At 35.7% G+C, this 18,126-nt stretch overlaps 1 protein-coding gene across 8 annotated transcripts; it reads left to right on the forward strand.

Moving 5' to 3' along the window:
* The first annotated feature begins 1,087 nt into the window (after nt 1–1,087).
* LOC135689355 (uncharacterized) lies at nt 1,088–17,086 on the forward strand. 8 transcript variants are annotated; one of them, XM_089108732.1, is made up of 6 exons: nt 1,101–1,725; nt 5,885–6,386; nt 7,853–8,441; nt 8,776–12,639; nt 14,160–14,655; nt 15,579–17,086. In XM_089108732.1, exons 5-6 carry the CDS (start codon nt 14,161–14,163, stop codon nt 16,641–16,643), a joined length of 1,560 nt encoding a protein of 519 aa, XP_088964858.1. In that variant the 5' UTR covers nt 1,101–1,725; nt 5,885–6,386; nt 7,853–8,441; nt 8,776–12,639; nt 14,160; the 3' UTR covers nt 16,644–17,086. The 8 variants fall into 8 exon arrangements, with proteins under 8 accessions (XP_088964864.1, XP_088964861.1, XP_088964858.1 ...); XM_089108737.1 differs by having other exon boundaries at nt 1,102–1,725; XM_089108738.1 differs by lacking the exon at nt 7,853–8,441 and having other exon boundaries at nt 1,088–1,725.
* The last annotated feature ends 1,040 nt before the right edge of the window (nt 17,087–18,126 follow it).

Raw genomic sequence — 18,126 nt, forward strand, 5'->3', positions numbered from 1 at the left:
ACTTGTCATGTACCGAACTCAATGCATAATTATATTTAATTTACTTTCCTTCCCAGAATTCATTTCTTTCTTGGAAGGCGCATGCGTTTCAAACAAATATTTGGGATTGCGCGCCTTAACCAAGATACTTCATGTAACAATCCTGAAACCCAATTGGCGCGACATAATTAAGTTCGACGTTTGAAACGGGAGTCGCGCTAAACATGCTCAAGTGTCGCTCCAAACAGAGTTAGGTTCGGCACATGAGAAGCGCGACGTTTGAACCAGGCATAAGTGTTCGATACAATTCTGAATGGAGCAATATTTCATTATTGTCCCAGTTCCAAATGCGGTTAAGTGTTAAGAGGCGCAATCTGGAAACATTCATGACAGAAGATAAAAACAAAATAAAACTCAATTAAACCAAGTTTAGGCCGTACTTTGATCTCTTAGCCGTTTCTTTAATCTCGTCACTGAGCAAAAAGTCTGGTTATTTGGAAACTCTGCATGAATGAAGAAAAATGTCTCACAAAGCCTATATAACCTTTCGGATAACATTAGTTTTGTTTTTTTAAAGAACTTACTACAAACTAACTTTTAAGTCTTATTCAATATTATGAATTGAGATTTTCCTAGTTTTTAACAAAACTTGAGCCTCGCGCTTCATAAATGCTGTAGATTTAGATGCAGTTATCAACGCGTGACCATGACTCCTTCACGATTCGGTGGAAGATCTACGAATTTCATGGCCAACGAGAGCCGCACACTGTGACTTCAGAATGTCACCAAACTGATTCGGCTTTTGTCGTTTTTTTCCCACGGAAAGGTGCAACTTTAAAGCCTTATAACTTCCAAACTAATTTGAATTTTGCAAAAACAACTACTTTGCCATGATACACGCACCAGATGCTAACTTTTAAGTCAATAAAAAAAAATTTTTCTGGCTGGAGAGGCCTTTTAACAAACCTTGAGCCTTTTGCTTCATAAATGCTACCCTGGGTACCAGAGCCGCAAAAATTAAAATTAAAAAATAATGAGAGCTATTATTTTTTAATTTTAATTTTTGCGGCTCTGGTACCCAGGGTACATAAATGCATGTCTCTTAAAAATGAATAATAATAACAAAAGACACTGGATCTTGAACAGGGTAAGATATTTCTTAGAACAGGCAATTATCTAAAAATCTAGAGAAGTTAGAAAATATTTAATTTTTATATTTATTTTAAATACTAGATTTGTTAAACTTTTATAGTTTTAGTACTAATTTGGTTATAGGTACATTTAGAAGCCAGATTCCTTTGCTCCTGTTTTCAAATAAAATAATTCCGGACAGTTTATCAATTTTTGCTACGTTACCTCTCATTGTAGGATATTTATCATGTGTGTTGCAATCTATTTTAAGCAAGCGACACAAGTTTAGACGACAAAGTTCACTCACTTTTGTGCCTAATTATGCTAACTTTCTCGCAAAAAATGAGAGCAGTAAAAGTTGTCATGGATTATTATCACCATGAAATAATGAAATTTATGCCTGATTTATGCGTGGGGCAAAAAAAATTCCTCATTACGTAACAGAAAATGTTTTGTCTTTTGAAAAGCAGTAGTTTGATGGTTTGACTCAGTGGTTTGACTTGGTAACTGCGAAGGAGACTTAGTAATCTCATGGCAATTTGAGAAGTTGATGATGATTACAATGGAGACGTGCATTGCAGTTGGTTAGGAACGCATCACTGTGAAATGCACTAGGTTTGTTTGAAGTTACTTTGTTTGAGCCATTTTATGATAAGATTCTCAACTTTTTGCTTATGTTGTTTACCGTTTAAGGGGTGATCTTGCGTTTAGATCAGCGTATGGTTGGTTATGGTTTCGTGGCACGAGCTAATTTTGCTTCCTGAATGCGACACGAAGCGTCTGTATTGCAGCAAGCTAGGCTAGCGATGCAAATGCTTAGGTATCTCTGCATAGCATTTTGCAACTAACAAGCTTGGATCGATAGTAATTCACTGTTGACTTGTTATGTTGAAAAAATTATTTGCATGTTGCGTGCAAGGATTCCAATTATTGTTGTGCTCAACTGCGCTGTTCAACAACTGACCCGGTTAAAAGGACAATTACATCGTGATTACATGCATTAAGTTGAAGGCTTCGCTGTGAAATTTTGGTTCTGTGCGTCAAAATGTAGATACAAGCCAGGTATCTCCCATCGTCAGCTTGAACATCCATTTAATAGTTGTTTTGACTGGCTATTACTGGATCTCAGTAGATAAGTGGAAATGATAACAATATTGTTATTGAATCTTGTTGCTCGCCTGGTCAATGTTTTGGCGTTGCAAGTGATAATAAAAATCGTAAAACAGATGGTAATCTGTCATATTTTATGAATGGTACTTGATGATTTCTTAGAATAATTTTATCGCTTAAAATCCCTCAATGTATATGCAGAGGTCATCAATGTCATTTTTTAAAAAACCTATTGTTGATTGCATTTGGAGTTGGGCAGTGTTGTCAAATTCCTGGCAGTAAAGTATTATTTGTTAATAAATAAATTTGTTAATTTGAAGTATGGCGACAGAAATTTGGAAACTGTGTGGTTAACTGTGTTCTAGATGAAAAAATGGATTGTCATCAATTGATCACTTGATCAAGTGAAAATTACAAATGTACAGGTCAATTTTGCTGTTTTAAAAAATATTCTTTGCTCCCTAACTAGAACTTGTATATTCCTAAAAAGTGTTCAGCGTGATCTTCTAACTAGACTCTTATTGATTAAAAATTTATCTTTATAAGTTTTCAAAGCAGATGAAAACATTCATTTCTATGCACACATTTTTAATTAGAATGCTTTAAAAGAATATTTATGCTACATCTAAGAAATTAATATCTAATATCTAAGAAAGTTATAAGGATATTGCTTAGCCAAAGCTTCCATATTTGATTTCTTTGTTGTTGTTTAGAGTTTTGTGGCTATTATTAAAAACCTTTCTTTATTATGTTCAAGTGCAAAATGAAAATAACTAATTATGGAGGCTGAAAAAATTGTTTTTTATGCCTTTATGCGCATATTTTTGTTTTTTAATTTATACTCTATAAGAGCAAGTAGACTTTTCTTCGAAAACACAAACATTTCTCTTTTTTTACAAAATATATAACTTACATATTGAAAAATTGGAAAAATTTGTGGCAAAAACACTTATGTGAAAAAATAATTTTCTACTTCTCAATGCAATTGTAATTAGAACACTCTATGAACACATCAAATTATTATGTTTTGGCTATTTAATTTCTTAATGGTGTTATTCCATGTCAGATCAAGCTATTTTTCACCTTTCTCAGATATCAATAAAATCTATAGGACAAACAAGATCAAAGCCAAGAAAAAATCTTGAAAATTATTCTGTTTCAGATTTAGGGGCATTTAAAGTTTTAGGGGCGAAAAGAAAGAAATTGCAGTAGCATTTCTTTTACTCTTTATTTGAAGCTTAGAGATGGCTCATTCCATTGCTTCTATATGGCATACCAAAGCAATTAATATTATTGCTTTTAGACTATTATGCTCCAAAGCAGACTATGCACCAAGGTTTTTATTATCATTACTTGGTTTTATGCAATACAATTTTGCAATTTTCATTATTTCTATTATTGTTTTTTGTCTGTCTTTATTTTTTATTATAATTTTTATTTTTATTGTGCAATTTTCTCTTGTGGTTTATTTGGCCTTGGAAATTTATTTTATTTCTTGCAATTTTTCATGACTCACCTGTGATTTGGTACATTTGAGTGCATCTGAAATTTTTTCCATGGCAAAAATGCTTTTTACAAATACACAGATGAAGACAGATATAATTTCTACTTGATCCCTCTAATTGTTTTGGATGCATCTTCATGCTTGTTCTATTCTTCTATTTTGTTTCTTATGGCCAACTACTAGGCTTTTTCCATGGAGCATGGAGGTAACTTAGTGGATATTTAAAGGCAAGGACTGCAGAGCAGATTACAGATTCAGGGGGCTAAAACATTTTAGGAGAACAAAATATGCTCAAGAGCAGGGCCATTTTTTATGGGTTTTAATTATATTTTGGAAGTTGGGGGGGGGGGGGGGCTAAAGCCCCTGTAGCCCCCCCTTGACTTCTGTGGCCGCCTGGTTTTTATGCAAAACAAACAAAATTTCCGAGCCTTGCTGAGAACTTTATCTTTTCTGGTATTGCCTCTCGCAGCCTTGTGTTGATATTTTTAATATCAAAATCAACAAGTTGCAAGAGTTCATCGATATTTTCACAAAAAATTCTCAAGAACATTTGATATTTGTCGACTTCATCCAGATGGAAATCTTGCAAAAGTGTGTTATCAATTCCTAGTTCATTTCTTCAGGGCTTAACCCAGACAGATCTTTGTTGCCTGTTAAATTTTTTGCGCATTAGTTTTCATTTTTTATAAACAATTGCAATCATAGTGAAAGCAGCTGCACATTTCGCATCAGAGTCAATGATAAAATGTGGCAAAGCTTTAAAAAACTGATTCAATTTAATGGATGAGTGTAAACGGAGACACTTTTTCATTTAATTAGACCATCCATTTAATCGAATCTATTTAAATGCATAGTGTATTTTTAAGCCTTAAGCCAATTGTAATTTTGCTCTTACATTGTATTAAACAAACTTACAAAATCTTTGTCATTCTTTTCTTAATTGAGAGAATTCTTGGCATTCCCATTATGCATTTTTATTCTCTAGAGTAAATAATTTCTGGACCAACATATCTGATTTTCACTTCAGAATTTTCAAAAATAGTTACAGCCAAAGATACCTAGTTTGGGTCTCTGATGGGAAAATATTTGATAAAAAATTGTGTAATCAGCAAACATTGATCCTTAAGAAGGGCAAGGGGCAAAGCACCAAGAAAAAGGGCATAAAATATGAAAGATAAAAAGAATTGCTAAATTTTTTAAGTGCAACTGGGCCACATCCCCTGATGTCCACTGCTGCCTCCAGGGCAGGTTTTCTTAGATAAAATTTACCAAGGAAGCCTCTTAATCATACAAGTAACCGCCCTCAGAATTTCAAACTTCAAGGAGGCCACTAGAAAAACTGTGAGGTAAAAAATGCACAATAGTGCTGAGGGAATAAACAATTTGAATTAGCACAAAAATATAAGAATTGATATCTTTCAGTTGTTCTTGCTTCATTTGCTATGGCATACAATACAATGCAATTGAATGCAAGACATAATCAAATAATATAATATAATATAATATAATATAATATAATATAATATAATATAATATAATATAATATAATATAATATAATATAATATAATATAATATAATATAATATAATATAATATAATATAATATAATATAATATAATATAATATAATTGATATAATATAATGTAATATAATATAATATAATATAATATAATATAATATAATATAATATAATATAATATAATATAATATAATATAATATAATATAATATAATATAATATAATTTTGTTATTTAAAACATACCCTTGTATAGTTTGATATAACATACCCTTGTATAGTTTTATATTGATATTTTATATTAGTGTCTACTATTGTGTATATTGCTCAAGAAAAACATTAGCAATATAGTGGTCTGCCAGATGTGGAAAAATAAGGTTTTTTGCTCTCTTTCTGATTAGAAATCTTTCTAATTTTTTATCATGCTGAGAGGGTGTCATATTTTTTGGAATAGTAGAGGGCAAATATGTCAGGTGCATTCCATTAAAATGTTGCAGGTAGCATTTACTCTGTGATTTGTAAAACGTAACTTGGTATTGGCTTTCTTCAATGAATTGAGTATCTCCCTTGACCAAGCTCCAAATAACTGAAAAAACAAACTATGATATATGGTTTATCTCTAAAAGGCTGCATCTTGATTGCAGGAGGATTGCCCTAAAAGACATGGATTTAGATGCAAAGAGCCGGGGTAAACATGGCTCAGTTGACCATGTTTCATATGCGTCATCAATAGACACAATTCCGTTTGTTGTCATGAGAAGAGTGTTCCTTTTTTTGGATATTGATTCATTGCTTACTTTGGAGAAAACAAGCCATAAGTTCGCTGATTATCTCTCTCTGTTCTGGAAGGAATTCTGTTTAAAGAGAGGCTATGGAACAGAAGCAACAGTATTATGCGTAGCTTGGGAGGTTAATCCAGCCTCTTTTTACTCATACGAAAAAGCCTCTCAGTTATGTACTGATCCTGTACGGAAATGGAGGTTATTGGCAACGAGAAATTACCTGATCGACAACTTCAAATGCGTCATCTGTGAAGAGTTTCTGAGAGATATGTGTGGCTTAAATGGATTCAAGTTCGCACATGATGTTTTGTTATGCCACCCAAGTTGCATTGGGAATTTTTCACTCTATCTCAAAAATGATGTGGTATGAGAATACTGAATTGATTCTAATAAACTAGTGTATAACTATAAAATTGCAAACTTCTCTCTCATACACTTAATGTTGCTTTCTCATCTCCTTTACTTCAAGGCTCTGACAAGCTTAATCCATAACCGATTTCACATGCTATTTATTAGTTACCTCATATTGGATATAGAGCAATAGAGTGTCGTTGCTGTTCATGATAGTATCCATTTCTTGAGATTTTTATCCGTGACGTCTGTTGACTATATAAACGATTGCTGTTCATTGTTGTCATGTGATATCTGCTCTGTATGTTTGTACCAGATCATGGCTTGGTGTAGCTGTTGCTCTGGTAAAGCTGGGCCTTTCTAATCTACTGTCAGGTTTGCATCCAACCGGTAGTCCAAGTAAACAAGTTTCAAAGTAGTCCAAGTAAAGCAGTGCCCAGAAAGCTTTACGGTTTAATGGCTGTGAGCTGGAGGAAGGTTTTCCAACGATGCAGCAATTTTGAAGAAGGCCAATAATAGCATGGCTTATAAAATGAGAGGAATTTACTGTTGAGTTATAAACGAGAGAATATGAAATGAGGGGAATTTACTTAATTGAAATTTTCGTTTTTCTGACACGGCGCAAGCCCAAATCATGCAAGACTTTACTTAAATTCCATTTCTTAGAAACCTTTGTTCGAAGTATAGAAGAAAATCTTGACGAAGGCAAATTAGAGTTAAAGGAAAGAAGGTTAAAGTGTCTTCTTGGCACTTCTCCAAATCTTTCTCTGTACACTTCACAGTTGTGCTGCCAATCGTATTCTATAGCATCTTTTCAGCATCCTATTTGCTGAACAACAATCTCCTAGTTTGCCTTGCTAGGAATGTTACTTCACGAAGTAGCTTCTTTTTGTGACGTGCCTCTGTTGCTTAGGGTGGGATACAGTGCAGAAACCATGTATTGCATACAATTCATTGCTCGATTGCATACACTTCATGCATTTGGATGTTGTTTTTCTGTAATATTTGTGTCATTCCTCGGAGTTTTGTAATTGCATGGATGATCACCCATATTTTAGTAACACCTGTGAAATGAAAAGAGCTCATTGCGTCTGTAGAGTGCAGCTGTTTATGATAATTCCTTTCGCAAAGCGTCTAAGATTTTATCTAACGTCAAAACCGAACGTGCTGTTATCCCATTCAAGAGACGGCTTTTAGACAATTCCTACTTTCAAGAACCTTCCCGAAGCACGAATGTTTTCGTTCATTTTTTGGTTCCTTTGGCACCTGGATGGAATTTTTTAATGTATATGACCTGGCATGTTGCACGGGACTATTAATTTACTGAAATACGCGAGGAACATATGGGAGAGTTTCGCCTCTTTAATTACATTTACGAAAGCCATCAACGTGTTCTTATTAAAGTCGTCAATATCTTATTAAATTCCGAGCTGCAGTTTTCATTACGACATTTTAATCGAGTGGTGATTTCATTTTCAGATAAATTGGTGAAGTTTTGTTCTTACACTTGGCCTATGCAATGGCATCTGAAGATGAAATCACCATACGATGGGATGATGTTGTCGATAAAAACTGCAATAATTGTTGCAAAGCTACCGAAAAATTCAACTATGACCCTTTGAAAATCAGCCCACAAGCACCACAAATGACTATCGACGCACTGCCAAAAGATATATGGAGGAAAATATTTTTTTACCTAGATTTTGATGACTTATTTCAGCTTGAGGACACATGTGAACGGCTGCGAGAATTGGTGTTATCATATTGGAGAGTTGTTTGTGAAAGAGAAAACTTACTCGAAGATCCCACACCACTGTGTGTTGGTTGGCCCTTGAACATTTACTCAATGTACTCTTTTGATAATGCTGTGGATTTCTGTTTAAACTCTTCGAAGAAGTGGAGACTAGTTGCACTGAGGCATTTGTTAATCGATGGTTTTCGGTGTGTTATTTGTCAACAGCACTTAAAGGACCGATTGAGTGTCGATGGAGTGTACTTCAATCATGATATACTTCTCTGCTTTCCTGAATGTTATCGAATTTTTACTGTAAATATCAACGAAGACATGGTATGAATATCTCCCTCGCAATAAGCATTCTTAGCTTTTCTTAAACATCTTTAAACATGCTCCTACAGTAAGTTGCTGCGTCTAGTCTCTTCATGTTTCATTTCATTTTGCTTCATCTCAACGCAGTCTGTTTCTATAAGCACAAGCAGCACATTTTGAGATGCTTTTCTAATTTCTGTCCTTTGTGTTTTTCCTTTCATCTAACACAATCGATTTCCCTCTAACACTTTTTTCAATTAACCAAAATAATCAAGCATATTTTTTCTGCTTCCCATTTTAATACTGCGTTTCCGTTTTTTTAACCACGCTACCTTATATTGCCTGTTTATTCTAGTTAAAGATATGCCAAAAGTTTGGAGTTGATGCGGATAAATTAGCCGAAACTGACCCATCCTACCCTGTGTTGCTGGTTGCGGACTTTATCAGAAAGTTACGTGAACTGGGTATTCATGAAAAGGAGGTTCTCACGGAATTGAGGCCTTACATAGGTTATAGCAAAGATCATTTGAGAGAATATTTCAACTATGTTGACAGCATTCGGAAATACTCTTTGCTTCTTTGAAGTCGAAATTCACAAAATCAGAATACAGAATATGATACAGAGTTTTCTGCTACGAAAAATAAAAAGAGAACTTTCACCGATACCACGTGAGATCGAAATAACATTATTGTATTACCTACTTTTATAGTAAATTTGGTCGAAGAATGGGGGGGGGGGAAGTAATTTAGACAGCTCCCTATTGAAGTTAGAATAGCTGTGAAGATGTCAGGAAGAATTGAATTGTTTATCTGCTGAAGAGACGGCATAAATCTAATAAAAAGATAAACCTTCCAGTTAGTAAATAGCCAGTTAGAGCACGAGCAAGAACAGGAAATCTTATATATGCTACTGTCGAAACGTTGATTTTCGACTGCTTCCATCTTTAAGCCTGATTTACACGAGACGAATTTTTTCGTGCGAAGCGAATTTTTCGCCGCGAATGCGCAAAAAATATGCGCAGAAGTAGAGATTAGAAAATTCGCAGCGAATTCATTGCGAAAAAGTAGAAACCATTCCTATTTTTTCGCTGCGAAATTTTTCGCTGCGAAATCAGGCTTTAGTACAGGCGTCAAAAAGAAAAAGACCTGTACACACTTGTTTTTATAAGACTTGTCTACCGAAATACTGAGACTCGAACTTGAAATTTAAGAATTAATTAAATATAATAACAAGGCTCATATTACATCGACCGTTTGACTTTTTATCGATCTGAGTTTCGCTAAAAAGTAACTAGAGATTTCTACCCTTGCTTACGTGGAGACCCTGGCCCCCATGGAGGAAGACCTTGGGGTTCGAATCTGCATGCAGAATAGCTATGCCCCAGTTTGTTATATTATAGAAAATGAATACGTATATATGAATCTATAAACACAGAACATAAGCTATTTGACTCTGTATCTTGGGGTCAGTATTTAAGATATTACATCCTGAATCTTCAGGCCTCCAGCACTGTCGGTAACTGCCCGATAGCACAAAATGAATTTCTCTTGAAGTCTGCTAAGAATTTCACAAAAATCAAATTCATGTGATCATTAAAGTAACTTTTATGTAAATGGCTACGTTTCTTTATTTTTTAAAATCAAAATATGTAGCTTAATGTGATCAAATATCGTATATTCCTATTTCAATATGATTTTTTAAATGGAAATGTATATTTGCGAATCCCCGCAATAGAAACATTAAGGCCTACACAAATATAGGTTCTAAGTCCTTGATATAGAGAACCCATGGTCAAACATGTTTCAAAGATAATTTTCAAGAATGTTGCATCTGTTCCATGGAATGATCCATGCATAGGCCAAGTAACACATATAGGCAGTTGGCTTGCCTTCAGGATTTTTATTTGGAATTAAATTGCCAATAAGATCTTACTCCTTGTTCACGCAACGTATGTAAAAAAGTATGCGATGAGAATCTCGCTTTAAGGACAAGACGCACGTCTTGTTCGCTTTTATCATTTCTTCTGTGAACTCTACGTATTCTACTTATACGTTGAAATTTGTGTTTGGGAGAGGGGGCTGCCCACTCATAAGCTACAGAGTCAGAATTTAATGCATGGCAATCGAAATTGTTCGATGGAAGGGGTCTCTAGTTCGGGTCTTAAAAGATAAAGTGGAATCCCCCTAGTTCGAATTCTGCAACCTACACGCATTTTATAAAGAAGGCGCAGTCCTTAAGAATCCCTAAACTAACTGCAAAATTTCAGTACTCTAAGTTACTTAGCAATTCCTTAACTTTTTATTCGTGTTTTTTAAATAAAACCAGGAACAAATAAATACAGCCTCATAAAGGTGTCAGAAGAGAAGTTAAGATGAGAAATTGAAAAAAATTGGCGAAATAGAAAACTTCATCGTTGTTATCGAAATTTTAGATGTAAGTCAGATGTCACAGAATAATGTTGTTTCTGGTGTACTCAGCTTGACAAAAGTTGCAAATACCGTGTCCTTTCCAATGCAATATCGGTAGAAATGAAAAACATGTGCTTCAATTTTTCATATTCCTTTAGTTTTGTACCTATCCGAATTAAATCTCCCTTATAAACTATACTTCCATATAAAAAAGTGCGTGTAGCCTGGTAGATCGTAACACATCGATCAATACAAGGGATTGTTTTTAAGGCGGTGCCTCTTACCAAATACTGTAGATCTCTTGTTATCAGAAGTAATGTACGCTTCTTCTCTGTTTTAAAGAATGGTCTGCGTAGTACTCATAAGACAATGTTAAGCATTTGCGCGGGTTGTACTATTTTGACGTATAGCTGTTTGACGAATAAGCAAATTTTGCAATATTTCTCCACTTTCAAGTAGTTTATTTTTATTGTACTTTAAAATTATATTTTAGCTACGCATAAATGTATTTTACTGCAGTAGAAGAGATTTTGCATTATACTTATTGTTTGATTTTCTTATGTTTGTGGCATTTTCATCACTTGTATCATGTGTCTAGTCCTGTAGCCAGGGTTTCGCCAGGGGGCAGGTTGTCATTCCCCGGCGAAAAGGCAACCTGTTCTTGTGCGCAGTGCAGTTGGTGTTGTTTCTGTTGAATAAACTTGTGAAATACGGGGTTTTCTAGTCTCCTAATGTAAAATAGAACGTCCGTCAACAGTGCAGTGCAGTGCAGTGCAGTGTACTGTCCTAGGTATGCCTTAACACGGCTAGCAACATATACAATGATACTAAGACTACAAGCCACTTGGGCTTTATGGTTTGCATGTTTAGCCCTAATCCTTTCAACTACATCTCTCTAAACTCTGGAAGTTACGGTGATTTGTACATCACTATATTTCGGTCGGCTGCGTAGGATAAATGCTCCAAATAACAATATACACCTTGTTTACGAAAAGAAAGTGAATGAACAAAATATCTTTTTAAAGTATACATCACATCGTATTCGCGCAGTTTTTTGTTTTAACTTTTTTCGGCCAGGGTATAGTGCTATAAAAAGAACAATTTATCAAAAACCCCAATAGCAAGAAGTAGAAATGACCTTGTTTTTTTACATTAGCGAGGGAGCTGAGCCCCCCCACTCATACACCCAAATTTTTCTTGCCCCCGCCAACCATGGTGTCGCCCATAACTAAACATCTGAACAACCAGTCAACCCTTAAACTCATGTCAGTCCGCCCCTGTGAAGGCGATTGCCATACTTGGAATGGCAGCATTAAGCCTTATTGGTCATTTCAGATAATTGTGTTTTTCTTTTGTTTATAAACAAAAACCTGGATAACCCTTTGTTTGCACAAAATTTGAAAACAACATGGAAAGCAGAAATATGACTTACTAAAGCACTTCGCATACTTTGTACGAAACGTGCTGTTGATTCATGTTTGTTACGGTCGCCCATCTAGGCCCATCTGTGTATACATTTACCTTCTTCTCCAAACATATTTAGCACCATCTGCACTTTTGATTATCAAGAGCATGCGCAGAACTTGTATCTTGGTTAATAAATCATTACTTAGCAATGTCCTGAATCGCCGTACCTGTACGGGTCAGGCTTGCAAAATATGGCCTTGCTTAGGCCATTGCAGTTTTACCTATTCATGCTGTGCCATACTTCACGCCAATATTCTTGATTATTAAGCCAGCGACAATATTGTATTTGCATCTCAATATGTCCGATTTCAAAGACCAAACTAATTAGAAACTCTCAAAAAAGGTACGTGTGCTTTTGAATGTAGAAAAACGTCTTGTCCTTATTTTTTACGTTAACGCCTTCTTGACTTGACTTGACGAGAATCGTTATTTCGTTCTTGTAACTGCTCATATGTTTAGCGTTTTAGCCTGCGCTCAAACACCAACAAATCAAAAGGCAGGTACTTATCTTTTGTGGTAGAGTCTGTGCGCAGGCTAGGTTTTTAAAGCAAAAACGTGCAATTTCCTGAAACGTTCCTGCACGTTGCAAAGTTTGTGTATCGGGTGGGGAACAACCGGCGAAAAGTATATGCTCCTGTTAAAATGGGAGCCTACCGATGAGAAATTTACCTGCTTTATCTTGGAAAGAGATTACTTTAATTAGAGTAATTGCTTCCTCTCCTTATTTTAGCAAAATCCTATTTCATAGTCGGCTACTCACTAATATTGCCGCTTTCGGCACTCGAAACTGCGAAGGCTTTTTGTTACAGATACCTTGATTAGTTAGGGGCTTTTTGACTTGCTCAATTTTTAGATGGGGCTGATTCAAGGTGCTTATGCGAGAAAGCGGCTTATAGAGATCATCTCAAAGTTGCCATACAAGGAGCTTTTTCAAAATTTCCATGTTCATTTTATTTGCAGGTTTACTTAATATCTCTTTCTGAAACAGCAAAGCAAATTATGAACCAAAGCACAAGATTTTTTTGTAATAAATATTGATATCTTCGTTGTCTTTAGCATACTCTTCGCATAAAATATTTTGGTTTTTAATTCTCCGCTGCATGTGCTTTTAACCATTGTGTGTTTTTTATGTATATCTATTAAGCCCCTCGAGGGTAGGAGCAATTTAAAAATTGTTCTTCCAGGATGGCATCTTACATTGGATTTGGGACCCAACTTTTTACACCTCTTTTATTTCTATAATTCTTATCTTGCTTATCGCGGAGCGCTGATACGTTGTTGCACATGGTTTCCTTGGACATGAATATCCGTCATGAATATCCGAAAATCTTGTCATGAATATCCGAAAATCCAAGTTTCTCGCCCCTCCTATGAGTTTTCTTATCTACGCCACTGTCTTACACCAGCCACGTAGCTGCACGGGGGGGGGGGGCACGGGGGGTTTTGAAAATTTGGTGTATTTATAATTCCATGACCTTGACTTTGTCCAAATATATCTGTTTGTTACGTATCTGTTTTCTTGTTTTAAAGCCTGCCCCCCTCAGGTATGGTTCTTGCTCGAGTTTGCCCCCCCCCCCCTAGCAGACACCTACAGCTACGTGGTTGTCTTACACCCTCTGACCATATACGCCCCTGATCAAGGAAAAGCATAATTATCAAAATTTTAAGCTATTAAATGTTGACCTAGAAGAGAAAATTATGAAAGAATAAATTTAGTCCGAAATATAAAAATTTTGCTTTGTCTGGCTGATTATCTTACTGCAGATATAAATAGCTTGTTTTCACCAACGTGGACTTTGACTTTTTTATATGGAGTGTACTTTTTTGTAAAATTGATTTGAAAATTTACATAATTTTTTTCAGAATGACCATGAATATAGCTGCTGGACCAGCTAGAAAATGCTCAGAATGCGAAGTTAATTGCCAGTGTGGCTGCCAAAGTAACATCTTTTCACTACCCCTTGAAGTTCTGGAGCAGATTCTTCTATACGAAGATCCAATCACATTAACTGCTTTGGAGAGAACCTCGAAATACCTCTTTGCCGTGGTGTCTAATTTCTGGGTGAAATATTGTAAGCAAAAAGAAATTGACACAAAGCCTACACCATTATGCCTTGGCTGGAATGGTATGATAGACGAGTTCTATTCCTATGACAAAGCCGTTGAGTTATCACGTGACGCTAAGCAACGATGGCGCATTGCCGCAGTGCGATGTTACTTGAGAAGAAATCGTCAGTGTGTTGTGTGTCGTGCCAGTTGTAGTAATATTCCCTTGAATGAGCTCTTCACAGCCAATAATGATGTCCTACTCTGCTACAGATGTTTTCCTCATTTCACAATCACGATAACTCATGACCTGGTAAGTTTTCCTAGAGATGTTTTTACATTACGCTTAGATTCTCATTGAAGAACAATTTCGACATGATTATGGTCAAGTCTATTGAGAGAAATTTTTCTGTTCAATGCTGTATATATGTTCAGCTAGAGACAACGAGGCGGCAATGGGAATTCAATTCATTGTAGATTTCTAAGTTAAATTCAGTTCAGTTCAGTTCGGCTCAGCTCATGGGTTCAAATTTTGAATTGTACTGTTGCTAAACTAATAGAAAAGAAGATAATGTTTTTGAAAAATATTTGTAAAAGAAAGAATTATTCGTGTTAGAACAGGGACGAGTAAAGAAATTTAGTGTCTTATGTTCACAAAAAAGTCGCTGGGGACCCTCATCGTTCTTCAAAATTATCTTGTTTGATGGGATGATTGCAGAACTTATGTAGAAATGCCCAGAAGCTATTTTCCAATCAAGACGTTAATTTGGGGCAAGGAGAATTGGCAGGTTCATTATACCGTGGACGTTTGTATATCTAAGATAGTCATATCCGAAGGACATTTTTTATAATGGAAATGCTATTGCTTTATATGAATATCCCTATAAATCCTTTTGTTTTGGTGGAAATCTCGCATGCCATTTACTGAGTGAATTGCCCCTCGACTTCCCCCGCCCAATATTTCCAATTTTGTGTGTATTTAATGATTAAATATAAACGGGTAATGATAGTTTAAGTTTTTTAGCATTTATTTATCAGGGTCCTTCTTAGGTTTCTAACTAAACTTTCAAAAACTTCGTGCAACGCATACAGTTAATTGGTGCGTTATTACGTTGGTAATGCTTAATTTAGTAATACTTTTTTCTACTTGTGTAAATATTTGATATCAATTTGTTTTGCAATGATTTCTGATTTCTCTTTGCAATTTGTAATACAATGATTGTAATTTCTTATCAGGTCCATACTCTAAATGACATTGGTGTCGTGACAACCAACCTTCATGTCTCCTTTGGCACTCTATTGTTGTCACGTTTTATAAAAATTTTGAGATCAAATAACCAAGATGAAAGTGAAGTTCTACAAAATCTGAGGTCCTTTGCTAGACCAAGCAGCCTGTCACCGATTGACATACGGCGATCAGGACTGATGAACATGGCTCTTCCGGCAAATGTGGACCAGTATCGGAATGTCACAGGAAGGTGCTGCTGTTCAGTTAGACAATGTTCTGCTGCGAGGGAGCATGTTCCATCACAACCTCAAAGTTCACGCGATAGGACACGCGAACGTCCATTTTACATCATTCTAGGAATATTCCTGTTTATAAATGCATTTGAGTTTGTGCATGCCTTGGTTATTATGAGGCACTTTAAAGTGATCAGTATAGCGCGGGATCAAACAGCGCACTTTATTTTGGTTGCATTTATTGAGGTGGCATTGCTCTTTTTTTGCTCGTGTTATTTACTCATAAACTGCTATAGAAGGCGCAACAAAGCAACATGGAATCAATCATTTGCAAGTATCTTGCAATGCTTTCTTCTAGCCTGCTTTTTGGTTGAGATCAATGAAGCTGTTTTGGCAAAATCATATGCAGGACAGTACACGTCTACGATGAAGAGTTTCTTTAACAACGAAATGAATAGCACGGCTCATGCCTTGATTGTTACAGAAAAACTCAATTGGATTCAAAGAAAATACAACTGTTGTGTTCGGACTGCTAACATATCTGAAGAAGAGAGACATACAGAACCCAAAGCATTATCACCTACCACCAGTCTAAGTAAATGCTGCCCAACATCATCACCCCACTGCAAGATGACGGATTTAGAGAACCTTTCAAGTTGCTACTCAGTTTTAAGAAGTATCATTATCCCTCTCATTCAGTCTTTTGCCTGGACAAACATTACTTGCTCTGTCTTGAGAATATTTCACCTACTTTACATTTGCATTTTATTCTATGTTTTTCGACGGCTTAGGCAACCTGCTAACAGTGCCTCTATCCAAACAATCTTCACAATGACTTAACAACCGACTTCGAAATACGAAATACAGATGAAAATCTACTCTCGACTCTCGACTTTGACCAGCTCAGCGTTCTCCAGCCTTAAGTGCCATTTCAGTGCCAATGTTTGACGTAACGTACTTCTGCCCTTGATTCTTCATTCTGATAAACCACATGTTAGTTATTAGTGTTTATTATATCTGCTTTGCAACTGTTTAAGAAACTTAGGTTTTTGTTTAGATTTTTGCTTATTATTTTCTGGTTAGAATTTCAGCATCATTTTATACTAATAGCAGTCTAAACAAAGATTTAATTTAAATCAATGAAATGTATTATTATTGCTTATAATTTTAGGACGGATATCATTGGTTTTAATTGATTTTGAATGTAAATCTTACAGCTTGTTTTTCTTTAACTACTGTTTTGGCGAATTAAGAAACAGCTATCTTCAACAAACTAAATATAATTTTTTGTTGTTTGCAATCAGTTTTACTTTTCGTGAACAGTACCAACATGCAGAAATGAGCCGAATTGGTTTTGGCAGAAATGCCGTCCTAAAAAGTGCAGAGGGGGCTGTAGTGTAGGCAACCTCGACTCAAAAAAACTAAAGTTGATCATTCAAGGAAAACCTATATCATAATAAAGGGTGCCAACCTCGTGCCAACACAGATTTCGTCCAAGGAAACATATGTTCGTTTGTTGAGATGGACTGGGCCCCCATATCTCTCTGAATTTTACCAAGGAAGGCTGAAACCCCTTCCCCCGAGCCCCCTCAACGACACTTCTAGTTCTAGACCAATTAACATCTTATGGTGATACTAAATAGTTTGAGACACATGGGAGGGGCCAATGGGAGCTGTAGCGCCTGTTTTAATAAATAATTTGATCAGCTCGTCACTAATGCGAGTTTTTATAAAAAGTTTTAAGTAAATTCAAACTAGATTTGAATTAGTAATATAGGAGGTTGCATATCTCAGTAGGCTATGGCAAAGCTATTTGGTAATTAGAAAATGTTTGATAAATTTTTTTTAGGGCGCGAATTAGCGGTTTCTACTGTTTTCAGGTGTAGACAAAAGGAGTTCGTTTTCACCTTAGGACTCCACTGGTAACATTCTAATAGGCAAGCGGCACTGATTGGTCAACCTTTACAGTCATGTGCTCGTGTTTCTGATTGGCCTATTTTGATCCACAACTGGGTATATATATTTTTTAGCGTAGAGTTTTCGATCTATGTTCTGACGTTTTAAACTCTGAAGAGTGTCAGACGAAAATCTTTTGTTTACTAAATGTTTGCTTTTTTCAAAGCCATTTACAAGTTTTGTACCACCAAAAGATTGTTACAGGAATCGTAGCTTTTTGAGTCAGGAATCTGGAATTGGCAAATTTTAGTGAGCGGGATTCGGGAATCGATAACATCGGGATTCGGGAATTGGTGGTCGGTAATTGGGAATCGGGCTAAATTCCTAGCGGGTATTCGGGAATCAGGGGGCCTATTGGCTACCCTCC

Source organism: Rhopilema esculentum, chromosome 5 (genome assembly GCF_057945365.1).
Source record: "Rhopilema esculentum isolate cy_ngs chromosome 5, ASM5794536v1, whole genome shotgun sequence".
In the NCBI taxonomy this organism is placed as follows: Eukaryota; Metazoa; Cnidaria; class Scyphozoa; order Rhizostomeae; family Rhizostomatidae; genus Rhopilema; species Rhopilema esculentum.

Excerpts from the sequence above, each read along its gene's own strand:
- LOC135689355 (XM_089108735.1), top strand. The coding sequence starts at position 14,161 with ATGACCATGAATATAGCTGCTGGACCAGCTAGAAAATGCTCAGAATGC. Across the intron at positions 14,656-15,578 it reads TCACGATAACTCATGACCTG|GTCCATACTCTAAATGACAT; the intron begins GTAAGTTTTCCT and ends ATTTCTTATCAG.